Here is a 23,687-nt window from a genome sequence, read left to right on the forward strand (position 1 = left end):
ACAGAGAATTAGGCTACACTGCTTGAATTTATTAAAATCCCTCGTGTCTCTGTAGCCTTTGACTTTTTCTCTTTATGTCTACCTATACCTCGATCCATCTCTACAATTAATGTATATTAAATAGATCTTACCAATCTTTTATGATAAATAATAATTAAAATGAAAAATGATTTTAAAGTTCACATACTAAATTCAGGTCTTTGAATCAACTCTTGCTCAACTAATCCTTTTGGTTAGCTGGCTCATTGAACAGGCAGGACTTATACGCTCTGTGATCATAGAAGCAACTTCATTTTTATCTCCTATTTTCCCTTTAAAGCTGTTCCGGGCAGGAGGACTTTGTCTTCCCCTCAGTACAAAAACTCAAAACAGTTGCATCACATCTCTGGTCACCCTCAGGTAATAAAAATCCTGACACAGTCCTAACCTAGTGATTAAAGCTTTTCCCTTCCGTCTGCTGGAGCCTGTTGCAGCTGAGCGGCTGCAATCCAGGAAAGGTGGAAGGGGTCAACTGATTCTCTGCTTTTGCTGTCACCTTCCTCACCCCCTCCCGACTAGATGCTGTCTGTTAGGAACTCTGCCAGGAGCCAGGACAGAAGCAGGTGTGGCAGGGAGGAGATGAGATGTGAGGGGACATGAAAGTCCTTACTCGGTTGGTACTGGATGGCTTCCCACTCTCCGGGCTATACAGACAGACCCACACGTGTACAGAAATCTGATTTATAACAGGTGCTATTTGGGGGGGGGGGAAGGTGTTATTTTCAACAATGGTGCTGGGTTAACTGGCTATCCATACAAAACCCAAGCTGAACTTTGACCTCCTACGCTACTCCATACACCAACTTTAAGTTGAGATGCTGCATAGAACTAAATGTCAACATAGGAGAGTATTTGCATGACTTTGAGGCAAGAAATGCTAAAACAGGGCACATAAATTACCAAACATAAAATAGAATATTGGTAAGTTGGACCTGATTAAAATTAATAACTCCTTTTCATCAAAAGATATCATTTGAGTGAAAAGGCAAGACACGCTCAGGGAGAAGATATTTGTATACCCATAGCTGAAACGAGATTCCTATGCAGAATACATAAACAACTCCTGTATACCAGTCGGAGAGACAGACAATTCAGTAAAATACTGGCAGTCCAGGTATACTGGCTTACACCTGTAATCCTAGCTACCCGAGAGGTCCAGGTGGGAGAATCACTTGAGGCCAGGAGTCTAGGAGTTTGAGCCTAGCTTGGGCAACGTAGTGAGACAGCTCTCCCTAAAAGAACTTTAAATTGCGGCACCTGTGGCTCAAAGGAGTAGGGCGCTGGCCCCATATGCTGGAGGTGGTGGGTTCAAACCCATCTCCGGCCAAAAACTGCAAAAAAAAAATAAAAATAAAAAAGAATTTTAAAAATTAACCTCATGTGGTGGTAAGTGCCTATAGTCCCAGCTACTTGGGAGACAGATGCAGGAGGATCCTGTCAGCCCTGGAGTTCAAGGCTGCAGTGAGCTGTGATTGTGCCACTGCACTCCAGCCTGGGGTGACAGAGTGAGACTCTCTCTTAAAAAGAGATGTGTATGGGGGGAATGGCCAAAGACTTGAACAAGTCCCTCACAAAAAATAAATACATGTGGGCAGCACCTATGGCTCAGAGAAGTAGAGTGCTGGCCCCATATGCCGGAGGTGGCAGGTTCAAACCTAGCCCTGGCCAAAAACTGCAAAAAAAAAAAAAAAAAAAAAAGCAAAGGTTCAAAATGTCAGTCAGAAAAAAATATATATATTAATCAGTCATCAGGGAAATGTAAATGAAAACTCCAATGAAGTGCTACTCCCAGAATGGCTAAAATCAAAGGGACTAATAATACCAAGTAAAGATAGAGAGAATGCCTTTGTGATTTAAACTGGTATTTTACAATACGGCCACTCTGGAAAACTTTTTAATGGTGCCAAAGCTAAGGATATGAATACTTTATGACCTGAAAATTATATTACTTTGTATACTCCCAACAGAAAAGAATGTTTATAGTCACCAAAAGATATGCACAAGAAGTCTGGGCACAGTGGCTCATGCCTGTAATCCTAGCACTCTGGGAGGCCAAGGCGGGTGGATTGCCTGAGCTCATAGGTTCCAGACCAGCCTGAGCAAGAACAAGACCCTGTCTCTAAAAATAGCTGGATGTTGTAACCGGTGTCTATTAGGGAGGCTGAGGCAAGAGGATTGCTTGAGCCCAAGAGTTTGAGGTTGCTGGGAGCTATGATGACACAGCACTCTACCAAAAGCAGCAAAGTGAGACTGTGTCGCCAAAAAAAAAAAAAAAAAAGGATACGCACAGGCATGCTTGTTGTAGCTTTATTCATAATACTTAAAAACTGGAAACAACTCAAACAGATCAATAAATCGTTGCATATTTATATAATGGAATACCACATAATATTGAAAAAGAATAAACTATTGCTATCCACAACAATGTGGACAACTCTCACGGACACAGGTAAAGTGACTGAATCTGGTCGAATGTATACTACTATGTATTTTATGGGCCTCGCCATGGCATATGGTGGAGATCCAACCAGCAGTTCCCTTAGGTGAGGGGCGAGGTGGTTACTGAAAAAAAAGTCGCAGGCCACACATCTAAGGTTCGGCGTTTGTCTACCTCCAAAGAAAGAAAACGTGAACGCCACCCTTGTCATTGTTTTCCTCGAGTCCTTTTATCTCTTCTTTGAGGGCTTGTTATATAGAGATTCTTTTTTCTTTCGTTCCCGGAGTTCCCGGAGATTTACAGCACACACACACACACCCACACCCGCCCCTCCTGCGCGCCTCCCCGCCCGGTTCATGGTTTCACTTTGCTCAGCTCCAGTTACCGCGGTTTGAAAATGGGGGAGTCTCGGGTTCGGTTCTATCTGCGGTTTCAGGCATCCACTGGGGATCTTTGAATGTATCCCCGGTGGATATGGGGAGATTAGTGTATTTGGTCATGGTTTTCACTGGTTTTCTGGCTAGAATTTTCGGCGTATGCTTTATCTGCTGGTCGTTTTCCTCATTGAGGATTTCTCACCTTTGAATGAGGGCGCTTTTTCCGCAGGGCTGACACGCTGTGTATTTCCAAATCATTCTCTCCAGGGGGCGCCATCCACACAGCCCGCAGTACGAACTGTGTCTCCTGGAGACCCTGCTGCCTAGACAACCTATCTGCTGGAGGGAAGGCCCCGGGCCAGTGTGCCAAACCTCTGCCCGAGCCCCCATGATGCCAGCAGGGATTTGTATGTGTGCCTGGGCGAGCTGCTCCAGCCTTTCCTCCTCTTGAGAGCAAAAGGTTGGCAACTGCAGGCCTTTGTCACCGACAGCTGTTCCTCCGCCCTGTGTCCTCTCCCTCCTTTCTGTGCCAAAATGGTGGGTCTGCAAGATTCTTTTCCTCACCTGCTGCCCTGCCCCTTTGCCATCTCAAATGGGTCCAAGGGAGCCTCAATAACTGGCCTGAATAAAGGCTTCTTCTAGGCAAGGTATTGTTGGTTTTGCACTTGAGTTGGAATATTTTGAGTCTCGCCAGTTCTGGGGCCATACTCAATCTTCAGCTATCTGAATCTCCTTCTTACCCTAATTGATAGATTATCACCCTAGAAGACAACCTTCCTTCCTACACTTAAGGTTCAGGATAAAAGCAGCCTACTTATTTCATCGAGATAAATTTTCTTATTCGCCTTCTTGTTTGCAGGCGATTCAAAATATTTTCTTCTCACAACCAATGCTGCAATTGTCCATAACGCAGTGTCTTTTTGCACAAGTATATTTGTAGACTAAATCCCTAGAATTCTGACACTGGTTAAAAGAGTGTGTGCATTTATAATTTAAATTAATATTACCAAAACGAACTTCCAGGAGCTGTATCAATTTATACTTTCATCTCTAAACACACCCATTTCCTCAGACCCTTGCCAACACAATTTATCATCCATTTTGTTCTGTGCCATTGTAAGAGGTGAAAACTGGAATCTTAGTGTACTGTACTTTATTTATTTATTTATTTTTTGAGACAGAGTGTCAAGCTGTCCCCCTAGGTAGACTGCTGCGACATCCTATAGCTCACAGAAACCTCCAACTTGGGCTCAAGCGATCCTCTTGCCTCAGTTTTTCTATTTTTAGTAGAGACAGGGTCTCCTTCTTACTCAGGCTGGTCTGAACCTGTGAGCTCAAGCAGTCCACCCTCCTTGGCTTCCCAGAGTGCTAGGATTATAGGCGTGAGCCACTGTGCTGGGCCAGGAATCTTGGTGTATTTTAAAAGAACATGTTTAAGAGTCATTTGGCTTAGTGTTCCCTTTGAACTTCCTTTCTTTAAACTGTCCATATTGTTTGGCCCACTTTCCACTGGTTGTTATTGGTCTTTACCTCGTTTATTTCCAGGAACTCTTTACATTAGGAAATCAGTTCTCTGAGACATGAGGTGCAAGCATTTTTCCCAGTTTATCATCCATCTTTTGACCTTGCTTGTCATAGTTCTTGTCTGTGGATTAAAAAAAAAAATTTACAAAGTTGCAGTTATGGCTCTGATGACTTCTAGGTTTTTTACCTTCTGAACAATGATCTTCACTGCAATGTAAAGTGAGTCTCCTTGGGGTCACTACCGATGGTGAAACAGGGCTCAGAATGAATTCCTCATTCATATGGCTTAAGAATCAGGTTTTATTGGAGAAGCCTACAAGCCAGGGTCAGCAAGCAGAGAAAATGAGTCATCTCGCCATTCCACAGAGAGACATACCAAGGCGTAGACAACCAGCCAGGCACAGAGTGGGTTTGAATTTAAAGGAAAGCTCCTTCCTCCTCCCCCATTGCTACTCCTTCTTATAGGGCAAACATAAAAACAATCTTGCCTGTGGGAGGGATAGTCAGACTACTGGGCACCAAGAAGTCTAGATTTGGTATTTAGAATTATGATTGCTTACAGGAATTATGTAGGAAAGCCAGCTGCCCAGAACTTGGGAACTTTGGGACCAGAGAGAATTCATATAATAATTGTTGAAGAAGATAATAAGTTTATTTTCTAATCTTTTAGAGCCAGGGAGTCAAAAGATTTCATTTAAAGCCAATAAATCAGATAACAGAGGTATGAATATACTTAATAGTAAAAGGAAACCCCTAAAAAACTGATACTATGATTCTTGATTTCTACAATAAAATCTATACTAACTAGTTTAGGCAGAAAGGGATTTATTAAGTAGCTCATATAAGCATTTGGAAGGGCTGAAAGAACAGGCTCTCAGCTGGGCTTCCAGTCACAAATCTCAGAACCACACCACGGAACTGACCTGGAAAGATGGCTGCTGCCACCACCAGCACCAGCCATACCCAGGAAGAGGCTCCCTCTAAACCATGACTGCTGTTCTAACCACAGAAGTTCTCGCCCCACCAACTCCTGCTTCCTGGCATGGAATGCTCTTCCCCCAGACAGGTGCATGGCTCCTTCCCTGGGCGGATTCCTCATTGGTATCCCCAGCCTGGGTCTCACCCATGCTCCACAGCTGGATGCTCCACTCTGCCTGAAGCTAGCTCAGTGGGTTTTTCAGAGTCCTACTGTGTGGGAGGCTCTGTGCCACACAGCTGGCTTGACCTTTGCCCACAGGAAGCTAGCTTGAACGTGGAAAGCTGATGGCTTTGAGAGCTTGTCCCAAAGATGAAGACATAACTCACCAAGGCAACCAGTACAAACAGCCTGACATTCATGCTGTCACCCTCCTGGGGTCCTCTGAACTTCCTTCCTGTTTAAGTTCCCCCAATCCACCCACGGGTGAGGCAGTTAAGTGTGCTAGGCACTAAGTGTGCTAAAGGTCAGGGATACAAAGGTGAAACAGGGGAAGAGGAAAGACATGTCACTACCTCCCACCAGAGCAGGTAAAATGAAGCACATTGCTGAAAGTCAAATATTGGTTTGGGGCTAGGGAGAAAACAAGATAAAAAAGTCAAGTGAAATTTTTATGTGGTTGGAAAAGCTGAGTGTTTATGGCAAGAGACCTCAGGCTCATAGAGGGAAATGTGGTTGGAAGCTTTGATCATAGAGCTGGGTGCTGGGAGGCCCTGGGCGTTTAGGGGAGGGGTTCTGGGATACTGGGGTGCACTGTCCAATATGGTAACCACTAGCTACATAAAGCTATTGAGCCCTTGAGATGTGGCTGGTTCCATATGTTGAAATGACAGTATATTATGAATATATTATGTTAAATAAGATATATTATTAAAATTAACTGGGCGGTGCCTGTGGCTCAAGGAGTGGGATGCTGGCCCCATATGCCGAAGGTGGCAGGTTCCAGACCAGCCTTGGCCAAAAAAACTGCAAAATAAATAAATAAATAAATAAATAAAATAAAATTAACTTCACTTTGCCTTTTAAATAAGATATTAGAGAATTAAAAATTATGTATGTGGCTTACATCTATTTCTATAGGACAGTGCTGAGCTAGATACTCAGGAGAGGGATCAATGGGCCAGAAGCCTTTTTATCTCTTCTTTCCTCCTCTCTGGTCCTTTCCCATTGCCTTCTCTCTTTTTAGAACTAATTTAAGGACCAGAAATGTTTTTATCCCTGTGCCATCTTCTTTGCTTTTTGTGATCCTAGTGTTGAACCCACCTCTCTTTCACATACAGGCATTTTATGGCATATACAGGTACATTCTCCACTCTTCTTGTCCTACCTTACATGTAAAGCAAACATTGGCTCAGATTGACAGCAAATATATGTGAAGGAAAAACTCTAAGAAGCTTTATAATTGACTTCTAAATGCAGAGCTCTGTAGAGACTGAAAGAAGCAGCTTCAGTTCATTCATTTAGCGGGTGACACCTATGGCTCAGTGAGTAGGGTGCTGGCCCCATATACCAAGGGGTGGTGGGTTCAAACCTGGCCCCAGCCAAACTGCAACAAAAAAATAGCCAAGCATTGTGGCAGATGCCTTAGTCCCAGCTACTTGGGAGGCTCAGGCAAGAGAATCGCCTAAGCCCAAGAGCAGGAGGTTGCTGTGAGCTGTGACATCATAGCCCTCTACCAAAGGCAACAACGTGAGACTCTGTCTCTAAAAAAAAAAAAAAAAAAAATTCATTAATTTAGCAAATATGTATTGAGTGCCTCCCAGGTGCCAGGTTGTTTTAGATACTGGAGAGACATAAACAAATAGTACAATGTCACTGCTGTCATGGAGTTCATGTTCCACTTTGTAATGGTCTTTGAAGTGCTTGGAAGTCAAGGTTCTGAGGTCTGCACCATGGCCTTGATGTGCTTACAGTGTCAGTCTTCTTTTTCTAAGGGATATATGGGTAATGGGATGAGGAACAGGTAATAGATGTTTGGTACCACAAAATAAAACCATCTTCCCAAAACAACGTATTTGTTCAAACAGCAATCACAGACTCCATTGGTTTCAGGGGCCTAACACAATGAGTGAATAAGATGTATTAGTCAGGGTTCTCCAGAGAATAGGATGTGTGTGTGTGTGTGTGTGTGTGTGTGTGTGTGTGTGAGAGAGAGAGAGAGAGAGAGAGACAGAGAGTGTGTGTTGTTTTATGGAATTGGTGTATGTGATCGTGAAGGAAGCTTGGTGAGTCTGAAAGCTGATGGGAGTATGTAGGCAGGTTGAAATTTGAGCCCAAAGGCATTTTGCCTTTTTTCTTGCTTCAAAGGGAGATTGCTCTTTTTTCAGTTAGGTCTTCAACTGATTAGAGGAGGCCTGCCCATATTATGCAGGGTAATCTGCTCAAATTCCACTGATTTACATGTTAATTTCATTCAAAACCACCTGCACAGAAAACATCCAGAATAATGTTTGGCCAAACAATGGGCCAAACCATGGCCCATCCCAGTTGGCACATAAAATTGACCATCATGGAGGATTATGAGACAATCAGGAGTAGGGATGCTAGGGCTACTTAGAGATGTCATGCCCCCCCAGGACATTAAAATTAAAAAAGAAAACCTCCAAATCCACATATTGGAGCTAAACAGAAAACAAAAAACACACAAGTGTACAGACTAAATTTGGACCTGGGTCCCTAAAGTCTTGGGCTTAGAGGTTCAGTCTTTAAACATGTCAATGTTCGCAGCTTTCACATTAACATTATACGTTTACTGCTCGGTGCCTGTGGCTCAAGTGGCTAAGGCACCAGCCACATACACCTAAGGTGGCGGGTTTGAATCCAGCCCGGGCCCGCCAAACAACAATGATGGCTACAACGAAGAAAAAAAAAATAGCCGGGCGTTGTGGTGGGCGCCTGTAGTCCCAGCTACTTGGGAGGCTGAGGCAGGAGACTCTCTTGAGCCCAGAAGTTTGAGGTTGCCGTGAGCTGTGATGCCACGGCATTCTACCCAGGGGGACAGCTTGAGGCTCTGTCTCAAAAAAAAAGACAAAAAAACCCAACATTATACATTTACTTTTGAAGCAACTAAGTAGTTTCCTTCTTCAGGAACTAGGAGAACCATTGTCTGAGGGGGCAGAGGGAGCTCCACCTAACAGTGTGCAGGGTTGACTGTCAGGTGACCATTCTATTCCAGAATCAAAAGAGAGACGCTGAGACTATCTTGTGCTGGACCCTCGCTGACTTATAACTTGCCTTTAAGGAGTTAATCTGATTTGAAGGTTTGAATCTAGAATAAGTAGTGGAAATCATTCCTTACTTAATAGGTTGAATTTTTTGGTTGTAGCATGAGACTGCCTTTCGAAGCCCATCAAGTCGAAAGGTGGCGGCTCCCTGTTAATTGGTTAATTGTTGATGCCATTCCCTTTCCTACAGACTTCCTGGTGTGTTTGAACTTTTCCCAAGTCTGCACACCATGTTCATGCACCCTATGGAGAGATTATTTTTAGTCATCAAATTCCTTAACATGCTGGTGATGAATTTATGCTAGAGAATCTTTTTTTGTGTGTGCATTTAAAAAATCAAATCACAGCATGGGTTTCATCTGGGAACCACATGTCTAGGAAAGTAATTATTGCAAACCCAAGGGCACAACCGACTAGCTAAAATGGATCCAGTTTATGATTCTGCCATACTTGCTAATAAAGCACTGTACTCCTGACAGACTCACTGTGCTACACACTACGTGCTGTCCACTAGCTTCATAAGTGTCTTCCTGAATGACCATGTCATTTGGGACCTGAAGTTTGAGGGAGTTTGTGGTCTCTGGAAATGGAGAAGAGGAACGAGTCAATTTTGAGGGATTCTGAGGCCACGAAGTGCAGCTACAACGAAACTGAACTACACAAAAATTTGAGAAAGTCTGCAACCGTTGGCTGTGCGGTTACATGTAGTTATACATATAAAAGGAAATTAGATGGTAGATTCCTTCAAGGAAAGGAAGTAGCTTATTATCCCTAGCACCTACCAACAGGTGCTTTGATGATGAAAGGAAATAAAACCTTGACCTCATGAAGAAAAAAAGCGTCTCCTGCAGCTGTCATTCAATAAATAATTGTTAAATAGGGGCAGAGAAGGACGATTAGACTCCTTAAAGAGTAATTGAGCTAACCTTTGCTTCTGTTTATGCACATCCTGTAGGTAAACGTCAGCTTCTTTGGAAAGGCATTTTTCCTAGTGGGAAAAAAACCTTAGAACTGAATTGGAAGACTTGGATCTTGATTCTAAGACTGCTATCTGTTAGACCTTGAATGTATCACCATATGTCTCTGAGACTTGGCGCGTTCTGTATAAATCATTTATGAAACTATAATGGGCACATGGACCAGTGCGTTCATTTGGGATAGCAATCTAGCCATACCAAGAGAACTTGAGCGAGAGTTACCCATATGGCCCTGCAATCCCCAAGAGCAGCTCACCTGAGGCCCCTAAGTTCCCCTTTACGAGGATATTCACTGCATAGAGGGAGTATGTGTCAATCTAGTGTCCATCTCCAGGGAAATTAAAATACCAAGAATCCTGATCACAAAATACTTGGCAGCAATTAGAAGTAATAAATTGGAGATATACAGAGCAACAGGGACAGACCTTTAGAACATAGTCTTGAACAAATAAGCAAGACATAGAACTAGGTCACAGAACACTACTATGTTAGGTAATTAAAATCACATTCATGGAAAACAACCCACGGATATATCAAAGATAAGGACCTGTCTGAGAACATATTCCAAACATATTAGAGAGGATGCCTATGGAAGTGAATTCTGGGAAAAATAGCAGTACCAGAACCGATGATGAGAACGTGACACAATCACCTCCAGCCTAATGAGGAGTGAGGCAAAAACTGCCAATCTTCACTCCTTCAAAACTGGATTTCCTTCACTCATCCTCTTGGCTGTCATGGGGTTTCTTATTTTCAAATTCTTCTTCTTTTTTTTTTTTTTAAGTACTTAGTAGCTGAGTATGTACTAGCACAGATCTTCTATTTATTCATATTATTAAAACAGCAAGTAGAAATAAATGAATGCTACATTAATGAAAAAGGAACTCAGGAATGAGGTCATTAAATATAACTAACTACATTTGAAATATCTATACCATGTATTTCCCTGATTCATATCAGGTAAATACCTAATCTATCTACCCAGAATTCTGGTCTCAGTGAAAATAGTCAGAGACAAGCACAAAGAAGGTGCTTTATATCGTCAGGTCCATCTTAAAAATGATGAAATCCTTTGGGAAAATCATTTTAGTCTTTCTTTTTATCAGAGATTTCTGCTGGTCCTCTTGTTGGTAATCCATTTATGTCTCCACCCTTACAGTCTACTTTGCCTTTATTTTTATCGTTGGATTCTTGTATAGCTTTTCTAGGCCATATACGACTAACAAAAGGGGCAATCAGAGGGTATATGTATGGTTCCAGGAATTTTTTGTAGTCCCAGAGCAGAACCGGAATGACGATACAAGGAATGCACACCATTGTAGCAGGCTTGAGCTCCGGTGATCGCGGAGCCGAAATGCCTATGTCCGCACTTCCGGAGGGAGTCAAATTATTCTTTGGGAGTCCACAGCCATGGCTTTTCCTATATTCTGTTGAGAGAGAACCATCAATAAAACTTACAGTTCAATGTATGGTTTGCAAATTTCCTTTTGTTCTTTAGATATGCTACCTACTCAAATTAAATAACTGTCACATCAGCTTAAGAACCACCTAATGGCTTTTTATCTCACCATGCTGCTTTTCATTCTTTCCAAAGTCACCACTACCAGATATTTGCTTCTTTATTGACTCTATCCCCAATTTAAATAACATTTACCTATCTTAGTGCCACAAAAGGTGGCTGCCACATAGTAGGTGCTGTGAAAATGTTTGTTGAGTAAAAGAGCATGATTCATGCAGATCTCTGCATGTGAGGTCCGAAAAACAAGGAACGTAAATATAAGGGATTGTTGTAGATTCTTTCTCCCTTGCTAATTTGTCTATTCTTTTATTATACAACCCCATGACTTACTTTGCATCACATATGCCTAGTTATAAAGGTATCTATTTCTCCTACTAGGTTGTGGGTCTCTGAAAAGAATGAAATGTGTTTTTAATTTTTCTTATCTCTTAGAGGATTTAAAATAAAACTTGATATTCTGAGTACTAGATATATATCAGATTGAACTGAACCTGAATGATACAAATGAGAGGGGTGTGTGTGTGTGTGTGTTAGAGAGACACTGAGAGAGACAGAGAGAACGTTCGTGTGGGCCTGTTTAGGTACATTTTGTGCCAATGATATTTAGACTAATTTTGAGGGCCTGCTTACATTTAGAAAGTGTGAATTTGGCCAGATATCAAATTTCTGGCCCATGTTATCATAACAGCCTGAATTCTGCAGAACCTGAAACAACCTAGACAAAATGTGACCAGGTCATCTACTTAAGACAGTATATACTCAATTTATATAACACTGTGCTCTTTTTACATGAAGAGCAGTAACATAAAAGAGTTAAAGGGGGTCAAGGTCATAAAAATCAGGGTTACTCCAATATTTAACTGGAGTGGGTGGGACAGATAGGCCGAGCTCCTTGAGGACTGACCCTATGTCCTGCTGATTTGTCCCTGCAGTGACTAGCGCAGTGCATAGGGAATACTTAACAAAAGCTTGCTAAATGATGGATTAAAGGAAAAAATGGAGAAATGAAAAGTAATGAGATTGATTCTTTGCATGACTCATAAATTGGCTCAGAAGCCATTGGCTCAGAAGAAACTCAATTGAAGAGTTCCAAAAATGCATCATTGGCCTAAATACGTGATCTCTATAGAACACACATTTAGCTGTAGAAGTGGTATTTGCTATTCATCGGCACCATCTTCCAGTCTCCCAGGCTAGAAACTTAAGAAGTGCACATGAGTCATCCACTGTTCTCCCCTCCCATATCTAAGCATTAATTCCTGCCAGCTCTACCTCGAGAATAGCCTCAGCCCATTGCCTTATTGTCTAATTTCTACACCACAGCTGCCAATCTTTCCTCTTTGCAATCTATCCTCCCCCAACTCGTCAAAGTTATTCTCCTGCAGCTAATAAATCAAACTAGATGGACTGGCTGAGTTTAGATAGAAACTTCTTCTATCTTATGATTGTGCTATGATTTGGATATGTCCCCCCAAATTCACATGTTGGAAATTTAATACCCAATGCAACAGTGTTGAGAAGTCCTTTAAGAGTTGATTAGGTCATGAAGGCTTTGGCCTCAGGAATGGATTAATGCTATTATTGTGGAGGTGGGTTAGTTATTACAGGAGTGGGTTCTTGATGAAAGGATGCCTCCTCTCCCTCCCTCCCTCTTGTGCACGCATGCTCTTTGCTCGTCTGCTTTCTACCATGAGATCTGAGCCCCTTGGACTTCTCAGCCTCAAGAACCATAAGAAACAGATCCTTGTTCTTTATTAATTACTCAGTTTCAGGTATTCTGTTACAGCAGCACAAAATGGACTAAGGCTATCTTTTTAAAACTGCTTTCTCAAATTTTTCTTCTGGTTACCATCAGGTATTGAAAAGTTCAGTCCAATCTAATTATCAGAACTTCAGTTTCTTACCCAAAGGTAAGTTTTCCATCCCACTAGTGGGAGCCATACCCAGACTTGGAAACATGGGAAGAAGGGAATTAGTCATTTTTTTTTCTCTGTTTCACCTCTTTTTGCACTAACTGTGCCTAGGAGAGAAGGGATTAGAGAAAAAGAGGCCAGGCTTTTTGTGGCTCTTGCGGCTGTAATCATAACGCCCTCAGTGAGTGGCAGATCTAATGGATATTTCTCCAGTGGGAAGCTTTTTGAGGATTTCTTTAGAGACCCTTCCTCCCTCAGACCTCCTACTTGGACATTCCCTTGCCTGGACAATGCCCACTTTAGCTAGGCTCTTAAAGTTTCCCCTGAGGTTTTTTTTTTAACCTGGATTCCAGCAGATCACTTTCTATGTTTCTTGTGTTGGAATGATCTAGAAGGGCCTCTTAGATGGGGGTTTCTAAGATGACTCAAGTCCACCTGTTTTCCTCCTGTCTACCTGGCACAAACTTCCCCACTGTTTCTGTAAATGCACTTTGTTCCTGCTGGAACTCACAGGCTTTGCTCTGCTGCCCAAGGTACCACCAGCCAGTCTTCCACTGAAAACTCTTCTCCAGTGAAATCAGAAGGCAGCCTCTCCATCCCTTCACTTAGCCTCCGCTAGGCAGCCAGGAGATGTGTGGAAGTCTAGTCATGGCAGAACTGGCTTGAGGCCACTGTCTTTGAGAGTCCTGCCTAGATAGTCTTATGCCTCACTTAGGATCTGGAGAGGGGGACTTACACCTATTGTTCTCAGCTTTGGAGTCTCAGCCAAAACTATGAGAAAGGAAAAGACCTATTTTAACATGCTGTTACATTCCTTTAAAGACGGCAGATACCGTTTTGTTTTGTTTTAATTAACTGTTCCAAGTTTACAATGCTTGATTTTTGAAGTCCAGACTCAGAAGAGACATCTGAAATGGATCACTGGACCCCCATCATTTTGCAAATGAGAAAGCAAAACCCAAGGAATCTGATGGATTTACCGAAGATCATACAGCTAGAAATGACCAGTCCAGGGCTTGATCCTAGATCATTGGCTTCTAAATCTTATGTTCTTCCCACCACATTATTTTGCCTAAAATGCCTCTCCTTAGAGTGACCAGAGACGTTTGCTCCTGAAACAAAGCTACTTGTACATAAGGATCAAATGAATATAATAGGCTTTTAATGATTTTCAAAACACCTGTGGGAATGGAGTGGTGCCTGTGGCTCAAAAGGATAGGGCACCGGCCCCATATGCTGGAGGTGGTGGGTTCAAACCCAGCCCTGGCCAAAAAAAAAAAAACCATCTGTAGAGAAAGAAAGCCAATGAACTGGATGCTATGATTATAGTTGATTTTAATTTTTTATCTTGTCTATATTTTCTAAACTTTTTCTGATAATTACATGTTTCTTTAAGGAAACAAAATACATAAAATTATTCCTTTTAAATGTAAGTCTCTATTGCAGGAAATAATTCCATATAAATGAAAACAACTGTATTTATACCGTTTTTAGAAAGTGTATTGGAGTAGGTGGAATAATGAGATCTGAGTTTCAGTCCTGGTTCTGGTTAACGGTATAATCTTGAGTCAGTCACTTGACCTCTTTAGGATTCATTTTCTCTAATGTAATATAGGGAATCTGGACTACACAAAATCTAAGCTACTTTCTAATTCTGAAAAGAAAAATTACTTCTTCGCAGCTCTGTGTCAAGCAATTATGAGAACTTACATGAAGAAAATCTCAAAATATAAAGCTTCATGTAAATTTATGATAATAAAAGACCACGACTTTGCTTCAGTTTTCTGTCATGAACCCTCCCGTCAAGTGAGAGCAGCCTTGACATTTTATCCAAGTAAATCACTTCTAAGTGCATTCACCCTCGAAGTGTCCCCTTATCCTCAGGTCTTATCTCTCCCATGAAGTCTCCTTGACTACCAGAACCCTGATGGCCCCCCATTCCAGTTCCCACAGACTTTCAGCCTGCCCTACACTATTTAGCCCTTCCCTGTTGTACACTGTAATTCCCCGTGTGCTCTGTTTTTCTCCAGTGCGTTGTCTGCACATGGCAGCCACGCTCACTCTCTCTGTTTTCCCCCCATCCTGGCTCAACACAGGCCCAGCATGCAGGGGCCTCCATTTATGCTTGTTTAGTGAGAAGTGTCTATTAGAAGGAGAAGGTTCTAAAAGGTCCAATTAGAGGCAAAAGTCCATGAGGTTTCAGAGATCCCTGGAGCAGAGTCTCCATGACAGCCGATCTAGATTCTAGAAGACAATTCAATTTATTCCTTTTCCTCAATCTCCCTTTGGGTCTTTCTCCAGCCTGGCCCCAGCCAAGGCTGACTCAGGGTTGCTTTTCTGTTGCTGTTACTTCCTGGAATTGGACCCATGGTTTGAACCTCCTCTGGAAAAGGGATCACAAGTGTCTCCTTACACTGCTGGCTCCAGGCCACCTTACTTGGGCCAGGCTGAGGGAGTGAAGTTGGCCAGAGCACTCAACTATCTGGGGTATGCTTTGGGCCTCTTGGCTGACAAGGCCAAAACACTTGGTCAGCTTTGCTGATTTTCTCTCTCCCTAGGACCTGGGGAGAAAGGAGAAACAGCCTTCTCTCTTCCCACTCTGTTTGGCTGGTCCCATCCATCCCTCTTCCTTCCTGCACGCCTCCTCCTCTCTCCATGTCACAGCCTTCATTTTCTGTCTGTGATCCCTGTCCCTCTGGCTGTCTTTCTGACTTTCAGCTTTAAGTTTTAGGCCTCTCTTTTTCATCTCCTCTTCTTTCCCACCCAGCGCCCTCTCTGTCAGGTAGAGCGCCCTCTACCTTTCTGTGGCTGGCCGTCTCCACATTGTTCCCTGCCCACATGCGGACAGTGTGCAAGGAGGTGGACTGCCACTCTCCTGGTCAGCTGGGGAACTAGGGTAGTTTCCATACGTTTTCCTCATTCTAAGATCTGGGCAAAAGAATGCTTATGTCAGGCTGCATCTCAGAAACTGGTCGACAGTCCTGACAGGAGTCATCTCACACCCTGTCCCACAGTACTGGCCTGGAGGTGGTGGCAGTGCTGGTATCAGGCTGCAAAGTTGGGGGGAGGGGGTAGCTGAAGGCCTCCAAAGTAGGCCACACCTGCTCCGCTGCACAGTTCCGAGCTCTCCCGTCAGCCCTTCTGAGCATACTGCCTCAAGTCACACATCCAAAGTGAAACGTGGGTGTTTTAATCACTGAAGAGAATCCTTAATACTGCTCCTTCAGCACATAGTTGTCTCTCCCGTGCCAGGAACCGCGGGGAGCCTATTGCTCCCCGTCCTGAACTGGATCCAGAAGCATTAGGTGAGGCTCAGTACAATTTTCAGTTGTTATCATACGAGGCCCTTAGAGACGCTTCTCAATTCTAGCAATTAGCCACACAGGGGTCAACCAAGTGTTCTCAGCTCTAATTAACAGCTGTGTTGAATCTGGGACACATACAATTCCTTTGGGGATGTGCTCTTCAAACAGAAACAAAACCGGAATATCAAGCTCTTTCCTCCTTTTCAGAGGCTATGAAGTCTGAAAATTATTGCTGAAGATATTCTTCATAAAAATACTGGAAGCCAAGTGGCTTCTGGGCTGAAGGTATGAATTGAAAGGCAAAAATATAATCTTAGCTCTACTATGAAATTATCCAGCGGGGCTCAGGAGGCCCCAGGAGTGTTAGGGGAATTAGGTGCCTCTCAGCTCCACGCCCAGGGCCCAGGACACCCAGCGGGCTACATGATATCATCACCCCACAAATCAAAGGCTTGCTCTCTGGCTTCAAAAGGAAAAGGAAAAGGAACAGGATACTTTGTGTTGGGAGCCCTGCTCTGAGCGGGAACTGTGCTGATGCCTGTTCAAGTTGTTCCCTGGGTATTCTGGCTTCTTGCCCTGCCTGACAGCTGCAGGAGTTCTGTAAGAAATCTGAGGGAGAATTTCCTTTGCAGCCATGACTGAGAACCCAGGATCAAGAGCTTTGCAGACAGAAAAGACATTACCTTTCAAAGATCCCAAGTCATCTATTAGGGTCAACAAGCAGCCGGCAAAAAGCAGGGCAGCTGGCGGCCCAGCCCTGGATGGAGAAAATGTATGCCCTTGGGAAGCAGCCAGATGAATTCTTCTTTACTAACTGAGAGCAAATGCACAGAGGCATTTAAAAATGAGTGTATTTTAATTCGGGACTATTTCAAATGAACAGAAATGTACAGAACAATAGCTGTGCCCCCAGATCAGTAAACATTAGCCTTACGCCACATGTACCTCACATCTTTTTCTAAATAATTTACATATCCATTTGAATCACCCCTTCCTTCCCCTGGCCCTGTCCCCCACTCTCATTCTGAGGTTGGTATGCACCTTCCTGTATATCTGCAATCAAGGGAGCATGTTCGGTGTACATGTGAATGCATCCCTAAGTAACAATGTTCTTCTCCTTCTTTTTGAAATGTGTGTAAGTGGCAACATTCTGTACCTTCTTTCCTTTTGCAATATGTTTTTTTCTCTTAACATGTTGCAGAATCATCCACATCATTATATGTGAATCTAGCACACTCATTTTAACTTCAAAAAGGTATTTTATTATATGAGCATATCAAAAGATATTTATCTGGTCTCTTGTTGTTAGACAAGTAATTTCATTTTGGGGGGGAATCACAAACGTTGCTGCAGTGAATAGTCTTACAGGTGTCAATTAGGGAACATATGAGAGATTCCCCCCCCCCCAGGGTGATGTTTCTAGAAGTCTTGAGATCCTTTTACACTGCTAAAATTATTAAGGACCCGAGTAGCTTCTGTTTACATGGATTATAGCTGTTATAATGTTGATGGTGTTCAGAATTGAACCTAAGAAATTAAAAAAAAATTATTAGTTCATTAAAAAAATAAACCCGTTATATTTTAACACGCACATGTGTTTAAATGAAAAATAATTATAATTTACCAAACCAAAAGAAATTAGTGAGAAGAAGGCCATTGTTCTGCCTTTTTGCAAATCTCTTTAATGTCTGGCTTAATAGAAGTCAGCTGGAGTTTCATAGCTGCTGCTGCCTTCAATCTGTTGCAATATGTTGTCTGGTTCAAGTATATGAAGAAATGCAGGCCCCACACAGATATGCACTTGTAGAAGGGAGGAATATTCTAATAACCTCAGACAATTTTGGATATTCTTCTTCAAATAAACTAAATGAAAGGTCAACAAGTTATAGTTTCTTGAAGACAAGTTGTCAGTCATGTGGAATCTGAAATTATAGGAATGTATTTCTCATATTCTGTTACATTAAAACCCATCGGTCTTTCTTGGTCATGCATGTCTTACAAATGTTGACAGATTTCATTATACAACATCAAAAGCACATATATTTATATCACCACTGATTTAATCATAAACGTTTTTAAAAACTGGGAGACTGTCAAGTTCATGGTGGTGGACACAAGTTTTCCAAAATTCTAATTTTTGCTTGAAAGCTCAAAATTTGTCATTGGCAACAGATGTAGTCGCTTTCCTTGAAGTGACAGGCTCATTTTGTTCATTTTTTGAGAAAATGCCTGCCAAGTTCTCAAGTCTGTATAACCATAGTTTGTCGGTCTTTCTTTCAAGTAAAAGTGGTATTCCATGAAAAAAAGTGGCTAGTTCACCTCACAGCTGAAAACAATGCACAATGTTTGTCCTTGAGAGAACCACCATCGTGCCTTGGTGTGCAAACGTGCTTTCTATGTATTTCCCATTTCTTTAGTATTATTATTATTTTTTGAGATGGAGTCTTACTCTGTCACCCTGAGTAGAGTGCCACAGTGTCATAACCCACAGCAACCTCAAACTCTTGGGCCCAAGCAATCCTCTTGCCTCAGCCTTCCAAGTAGCAGGGACTACAGGCGCCAGCCACAATGCCCAGCTTATTTTTTCCTATTTTTAGTAAAGATGGGTCTCACTCTTGCTCAGGCTGGTCTGGAACTTCTGAGCTCAGGAAATCCTCCCACATCAGCCTCCAAAAGTGCTAGGATTATAGGCATGAGCCACCATGCCTGGTCTATTTCCCATTTCTTTTTTTTTTTTTTTTTTTTGAGACAGAGCCTCAAGCTGTCACCCTGGGTAGAGTGCTGTGGCATCACAGTTCACAGCAACCTCCAACTCCTGGGCTCAAGCGAGTCTCCTGCCTCCATCTCCCAAGTAGCTGGGACCACAGGCGCCCGCCACAACGCCCGGCTATTTTTTTGGTTGCAGCTGTCATGGTTGTTTGGCTGGATTTGAACCCGCCAGCTCAGGTGTATGTGGCTGGCGCCTTAGCCACTTGAGCCGCAGGCGCTGAGCCTCCCGTTTATTTATAAACAGAATATTAAAAAGACATGTGCTCAAGAGTTGAGATTAAATAAAATTTGTTAGTAATTTTTTACTGCTTTATCTGAATTGGATATGAGTCTGGCTCAGTATGGACATGTTTGCGAGTTAAACACTCCAGCAGAGTCTTTAGAGGGGCCTCAGCACTTTTAAGCGTGACTCCCAGGAGCCTTCCATATTCTCATGGTGAACGCTGGAGAAAAACCCCTTGTGCTCCTGGCAGGGAGAGGAGGAAAACAACCATTTTGAAATATGCCCAGAGCATTCTCTTCTTCTTATAACACCTGCCCTCAAGAGAAACTACTTTTATTAGAGTTTAACCACTACTGGTTTTTGTTGTTGTTGTTTTTGAGACAGAGTCTCATTGTGTTGCCCAGGCTAGCGCAAAGTGGAGGCATAACTTACAGCAACCTAAACTCCTGAGTTCAGTCTTCCTCCCGTCTCAGCCTCTCTAATAGCTGGGACTATAGGTGCCCACCACAACATGCAGCTAGTTTTTCCATTTTTAGTAGAGACAGGGTCCTGCTTTTGCTCAGACTGGTCTGGAAATCCTGAGCTCAATCATCCACCTGCCTCTGCCTCCAAGTGTGCTAGCATTACAGGCGTGAGCCACCATGCCAGGCCCCACTGGGGTTTTACTAACTACCCTGAAGGAAGAGGAATAGGCAATTCTAGCCCCTACTGGCTTTCCACCTGGAGGAAGGGGAATACCTAACTGCAGCTTACAGCCTCCTTATCTCACTTCAGAGGGAAAGAAACACACTAAAGCTGAATAACACTTGTGAAAGTCACAGCCCAAGGTCACAGACTCACTAAAGGTCTGAGACCTAATCACAGGTCTGCAGAACCTTTTCTTCCCCCCTCACCTTACCACATCAACAGGGGCAGCCCTGTACAACAACAGGGGATACCTCAGACAGCCTCGTGTGTCCCAGATGTTATTTCAGAAGTCTCTTACTCAGGGTCCAGCCCTTTTTTCTCTGTTGCACATTGGAAAAATAATAGTCGTCTTGGGTCACACATTAAATACACAAACACCAAGGAAAGCTGATGAGCAAAAAAAAGATCCATGCATACATTTCATGATATCTGATACCATAAATAAGCAAAAAAAGAAAAAAAGAAGAAGAAAAGTTCTCAGGAAATCAGCCTGGGGCCTGTGGGCTGCAGGTTGGACACGCCTACAAGGAAACTAAAGCCAATAGAAGAGACAGTAGCAAAGATACCAGAGGAATTTTTGCCGCTGGCACTTAAGGCAACAACTAACAGAAAATCATCCTAACCCCTAACCAGATACATACCAAAACCTCACATTAAAGGCCCATCTATTTCAGTTCCTTTTATCTAGTGCATCATGTCTGGCTTACAACAGAAAATTACAAGACATACTAAAGTACAAAAATGTAATTTGAAGAGACAGAGCAACCACCAAAACCAGACTCAGATATGGCAGAGGTGCTGAAATGATCAGACAGGGGGATTTAAGATAACCACGGTCAATATGCTGTGATAGCTTTATTTCTATGATTCTATTTCTTATGCATTTATTTGTTCCTTACACTTGACCTCCAGTGCAGTGTTAAATGGCAATGGTAATAATAGGCATCTTTTTCCCCCTCGAATTAAAAAATATTTCTGATGCCTCATTATTGAATGTAATGTTTGCCGTAGGTTTTGGTAGATACCCTCTCTCAGGTTAGGAACGTCTCATTCTATTTCTAGCAAAAAGTTTTGTGCTTTTTAAAATCACGAATAGAGGTTGAATTTTATTGACTGCTTTTCCTGTATCCTCTGAGATGATCACAGGCTTTTCCTTCTTCAATTTATTAATGCCTTGGAATGAAGTAAGACTTTTTTCCTTATGGAGTTCATTACATTTGTGTGATAAATCCAAGTTAGTTGTGATTTTTAAGAAAACACATTTCCGTATTTTAGTTGCTATTATGTTGTTTAGGATTTTTGACATTTATATTTATAACCAAGACGGACTTATGTTTTCCTCTCTTGTACTGTCATTGTCTGGTTTTGATATTAAGGATACACTAGCCTCATAAAATGAGATTTCCATTTTTGAGTTCATTTTCTGGAAATAAACTTGCCTGTAAAATCATATAAACCTCATGTTTTCCTTGTGGTAGATTTAACTATTATTCCATTTTGTTTATGGTTATAGGTCTAGTAATATTTTCTGATTTTTCAAGTTTTATATTCTATATTTATCTAAAAGAATACATGTCATTTTTCTTACAATTTATTAGCACTAATTTGGTCAAAGCATTTTTGTCGTAATTACAGTTATGTCTTTATTTCACTTCGAATATTGTTTATTTGCACATTCTTTTTTATAGGTTGATCTTATTAGAAGTTTATCTACCATATTTCATTGAATCTTAGCTATCATCAACTATAAAGTATTTCAGAGATAATAAAATGGTATTAAAAAGTATCTGAAAGTAAATAACATGTAAAATATGGAATCTTCTTAGTCTCTTTGAAGGAACTAGATTTCTTTCTTACTCTATGATTCATTTTCTAATTCTAGACTAAGAAACTTAACTCATTAATTTCATTCTCCTTTAAAAAATATGTACATGTGGGCAGCGCCTGTGGCTCAAAAGGGTAGGGCACCAGCCCCATATGCCAGAGGTGGTGGGTTCAAACTCAGCCCCGGCCAAAAACTGCAAAAAAAAAAAAAATCTATCTATCTATCTATCTATCTATCTATCTATCTATCTCTGTACATGTGAGGCAGTAAATTTTCCTTATGTGCTGTTTGTAATATGAGTTTGATATATAATATTTTCATTGCCATTCATTTTGAACATATTTTATATTCATTATTATTTCTTATTTGAGAACTAAATTATTAAAAATATGTTTAAAGGAGGGGAGGGAGGAGGATGGGTAGAGGGAGGGTAATTGGTGGGACCACACCTACTGTGCATCTTACAAGGGTACCTGTGAAATTTACTAGGTGTAGAATATAAATGTCTAAACACAATAACTAAGAAAATGCCATGAAGGCTATGTTAACCAGTTTGATGAAAATATTTCGAATTGTATATAAAACCAGCACATTGTATTCCATGATTGCATTAATGTACACAGCTATGATTTAATAAAAAAAAAAAAAGTAAAAATATGTTTAAAATTTCCCAAAGGTCAAAAAATATTTTTTGTTATTTATTTCAAACTTCACTACATTGTGCTCAGAGACCATGCCATAAGTATCAATTCTCTATTGTTTGTTAAGACTTTTTTATGGTCTATTATGTAGCCAGTATTGTACATGATTTTGAAACATTGTATGTTCTCTAATTGCTGGGTATAAAGTTCTGCACTGTGGCCATGCGTTCAATTTGTTAAGTGTTACATAAATCATCTGTATCTTTTGCTAGATTCATCTGTTTGATATCATTTCCTATGTGAAAAATGTTAAAAATCTTCCAGCGTGATTATGGATTTATTGGTTTTTCCTTAGACTTTTGCCAAATTATTCTCTACATATCTTAAGACTGTGCTGTTAGACATGTATCTTCATCATGGCTTAATTCAATTGACTATTCACTTATTAAACTTCTCTTATGTGCCAGGTTCTTTTGCATTTTACTATCTCTGAAACATTTTACAACTGATGATGTCCAAGAGTCAATAAAATATGGTGGGCCAGGCACAGTGGCTCACATCTGTAATCCTAGCAACTCTGAGAGGCGGAGGTGGGTGTATTGCCTGAGTTCACAGGTTTAAGACCAGCCTGAGTAAGAACGAGACCCCCATCTCTAAAAATACACTTTGACCACTTGTATATTCGGTATTAGTTTTAGCAAGTTATTTTATACTTTCTTTTTCCTATACTCTTTCTTTGCTTTTTTACATCTTTTTCTGTCTTCTATTGTCTTGATTTTTTAAAGTCTGCTTTTCTTATCTGGTTGGAAAGTCATCTATTCTATTCCTGTGTTTTTAGAGCCTTTTTTGTTATTGTTAATATTTAATATCTATAGTTGCCTTAACAATGCTTAAAGTTAATCAAGAGTTCTGTCCTCTCCCCAAACAATCCAAGGGCCTTAAATTTTATCACCCTGGCTATTCCTTAAAATTTATCTCCCCGGCTTCCTTTTGACATGCCATTCTTTTTTTTTTTTTTTTTTTTTTTTGAGACAGAGCCTTAAGCTGTCCTCCTGGGTAGAGTTCTATGATATCACAGTTCACAGCAACCTCCAACTCCTGGGCTCAAGCGAGTCTCCTGCCTCAGCCTCCCAAGTAGCTGGGACCACAACGCCTGGCCATCTTTTGGTTGCAATCATCATTGTCGTTTGGCGGGCCCCGGGCTGGATTCAAACCCACCACCTTGGATGTACATGGCTGGCGCCCCAGCCA

General features: G+C 41.6%; 1 protein-coding gene and 1 pseudogene across 1 annotated transcript; both read right to left on the minus strand.

Annotated features, from left to right (window-relative positions):
- LOC100955219 overlaps positions 1 to 3,130 on the minus strand; it is a 14,642-nt pseudogene extending 11,512 nt beyond the window's left edge.
- A 7,227-nt stretch (positions 3,131 to 10,357) lies between these two features.
- On the minus strand, positions 10,358 to 10,930 carry CUNH18orf32 (chromosome unknown C18orf32 homolog). The gene has a single exon (XM_003787436.2). It carries the CDS (start codon positions 10,869 to 10,871, stop codon positions 10,641 to 10,643), a length of 231 nt encoding a protein of 76 aa, XP_003787484.1. The 5' UTR covers positions 10,872 to 10,930; the 3' UTR covers positions 10,358 to 10,640.
- Between the last annotated feature and the right edge of the window lie 12,757 nt (positions 10,931 to 23,687).

Source organism: Otolemur garnettii, unplaced genomic scaffold (assembly GCF_000181295.1).
Source record: "Otolemur garnettii isolate 467f Iridium unplaced genomic scaffold, OtoGar3 scaffold00022, whole genome shotgun sequence".
Classification (NCBI taxonomy): domain Eukaryota; kingdom Metazoa; phylum Chordata; class Mammalia; order Primates; family Galagidae; genus Otolemur; species Otolemur garnettii.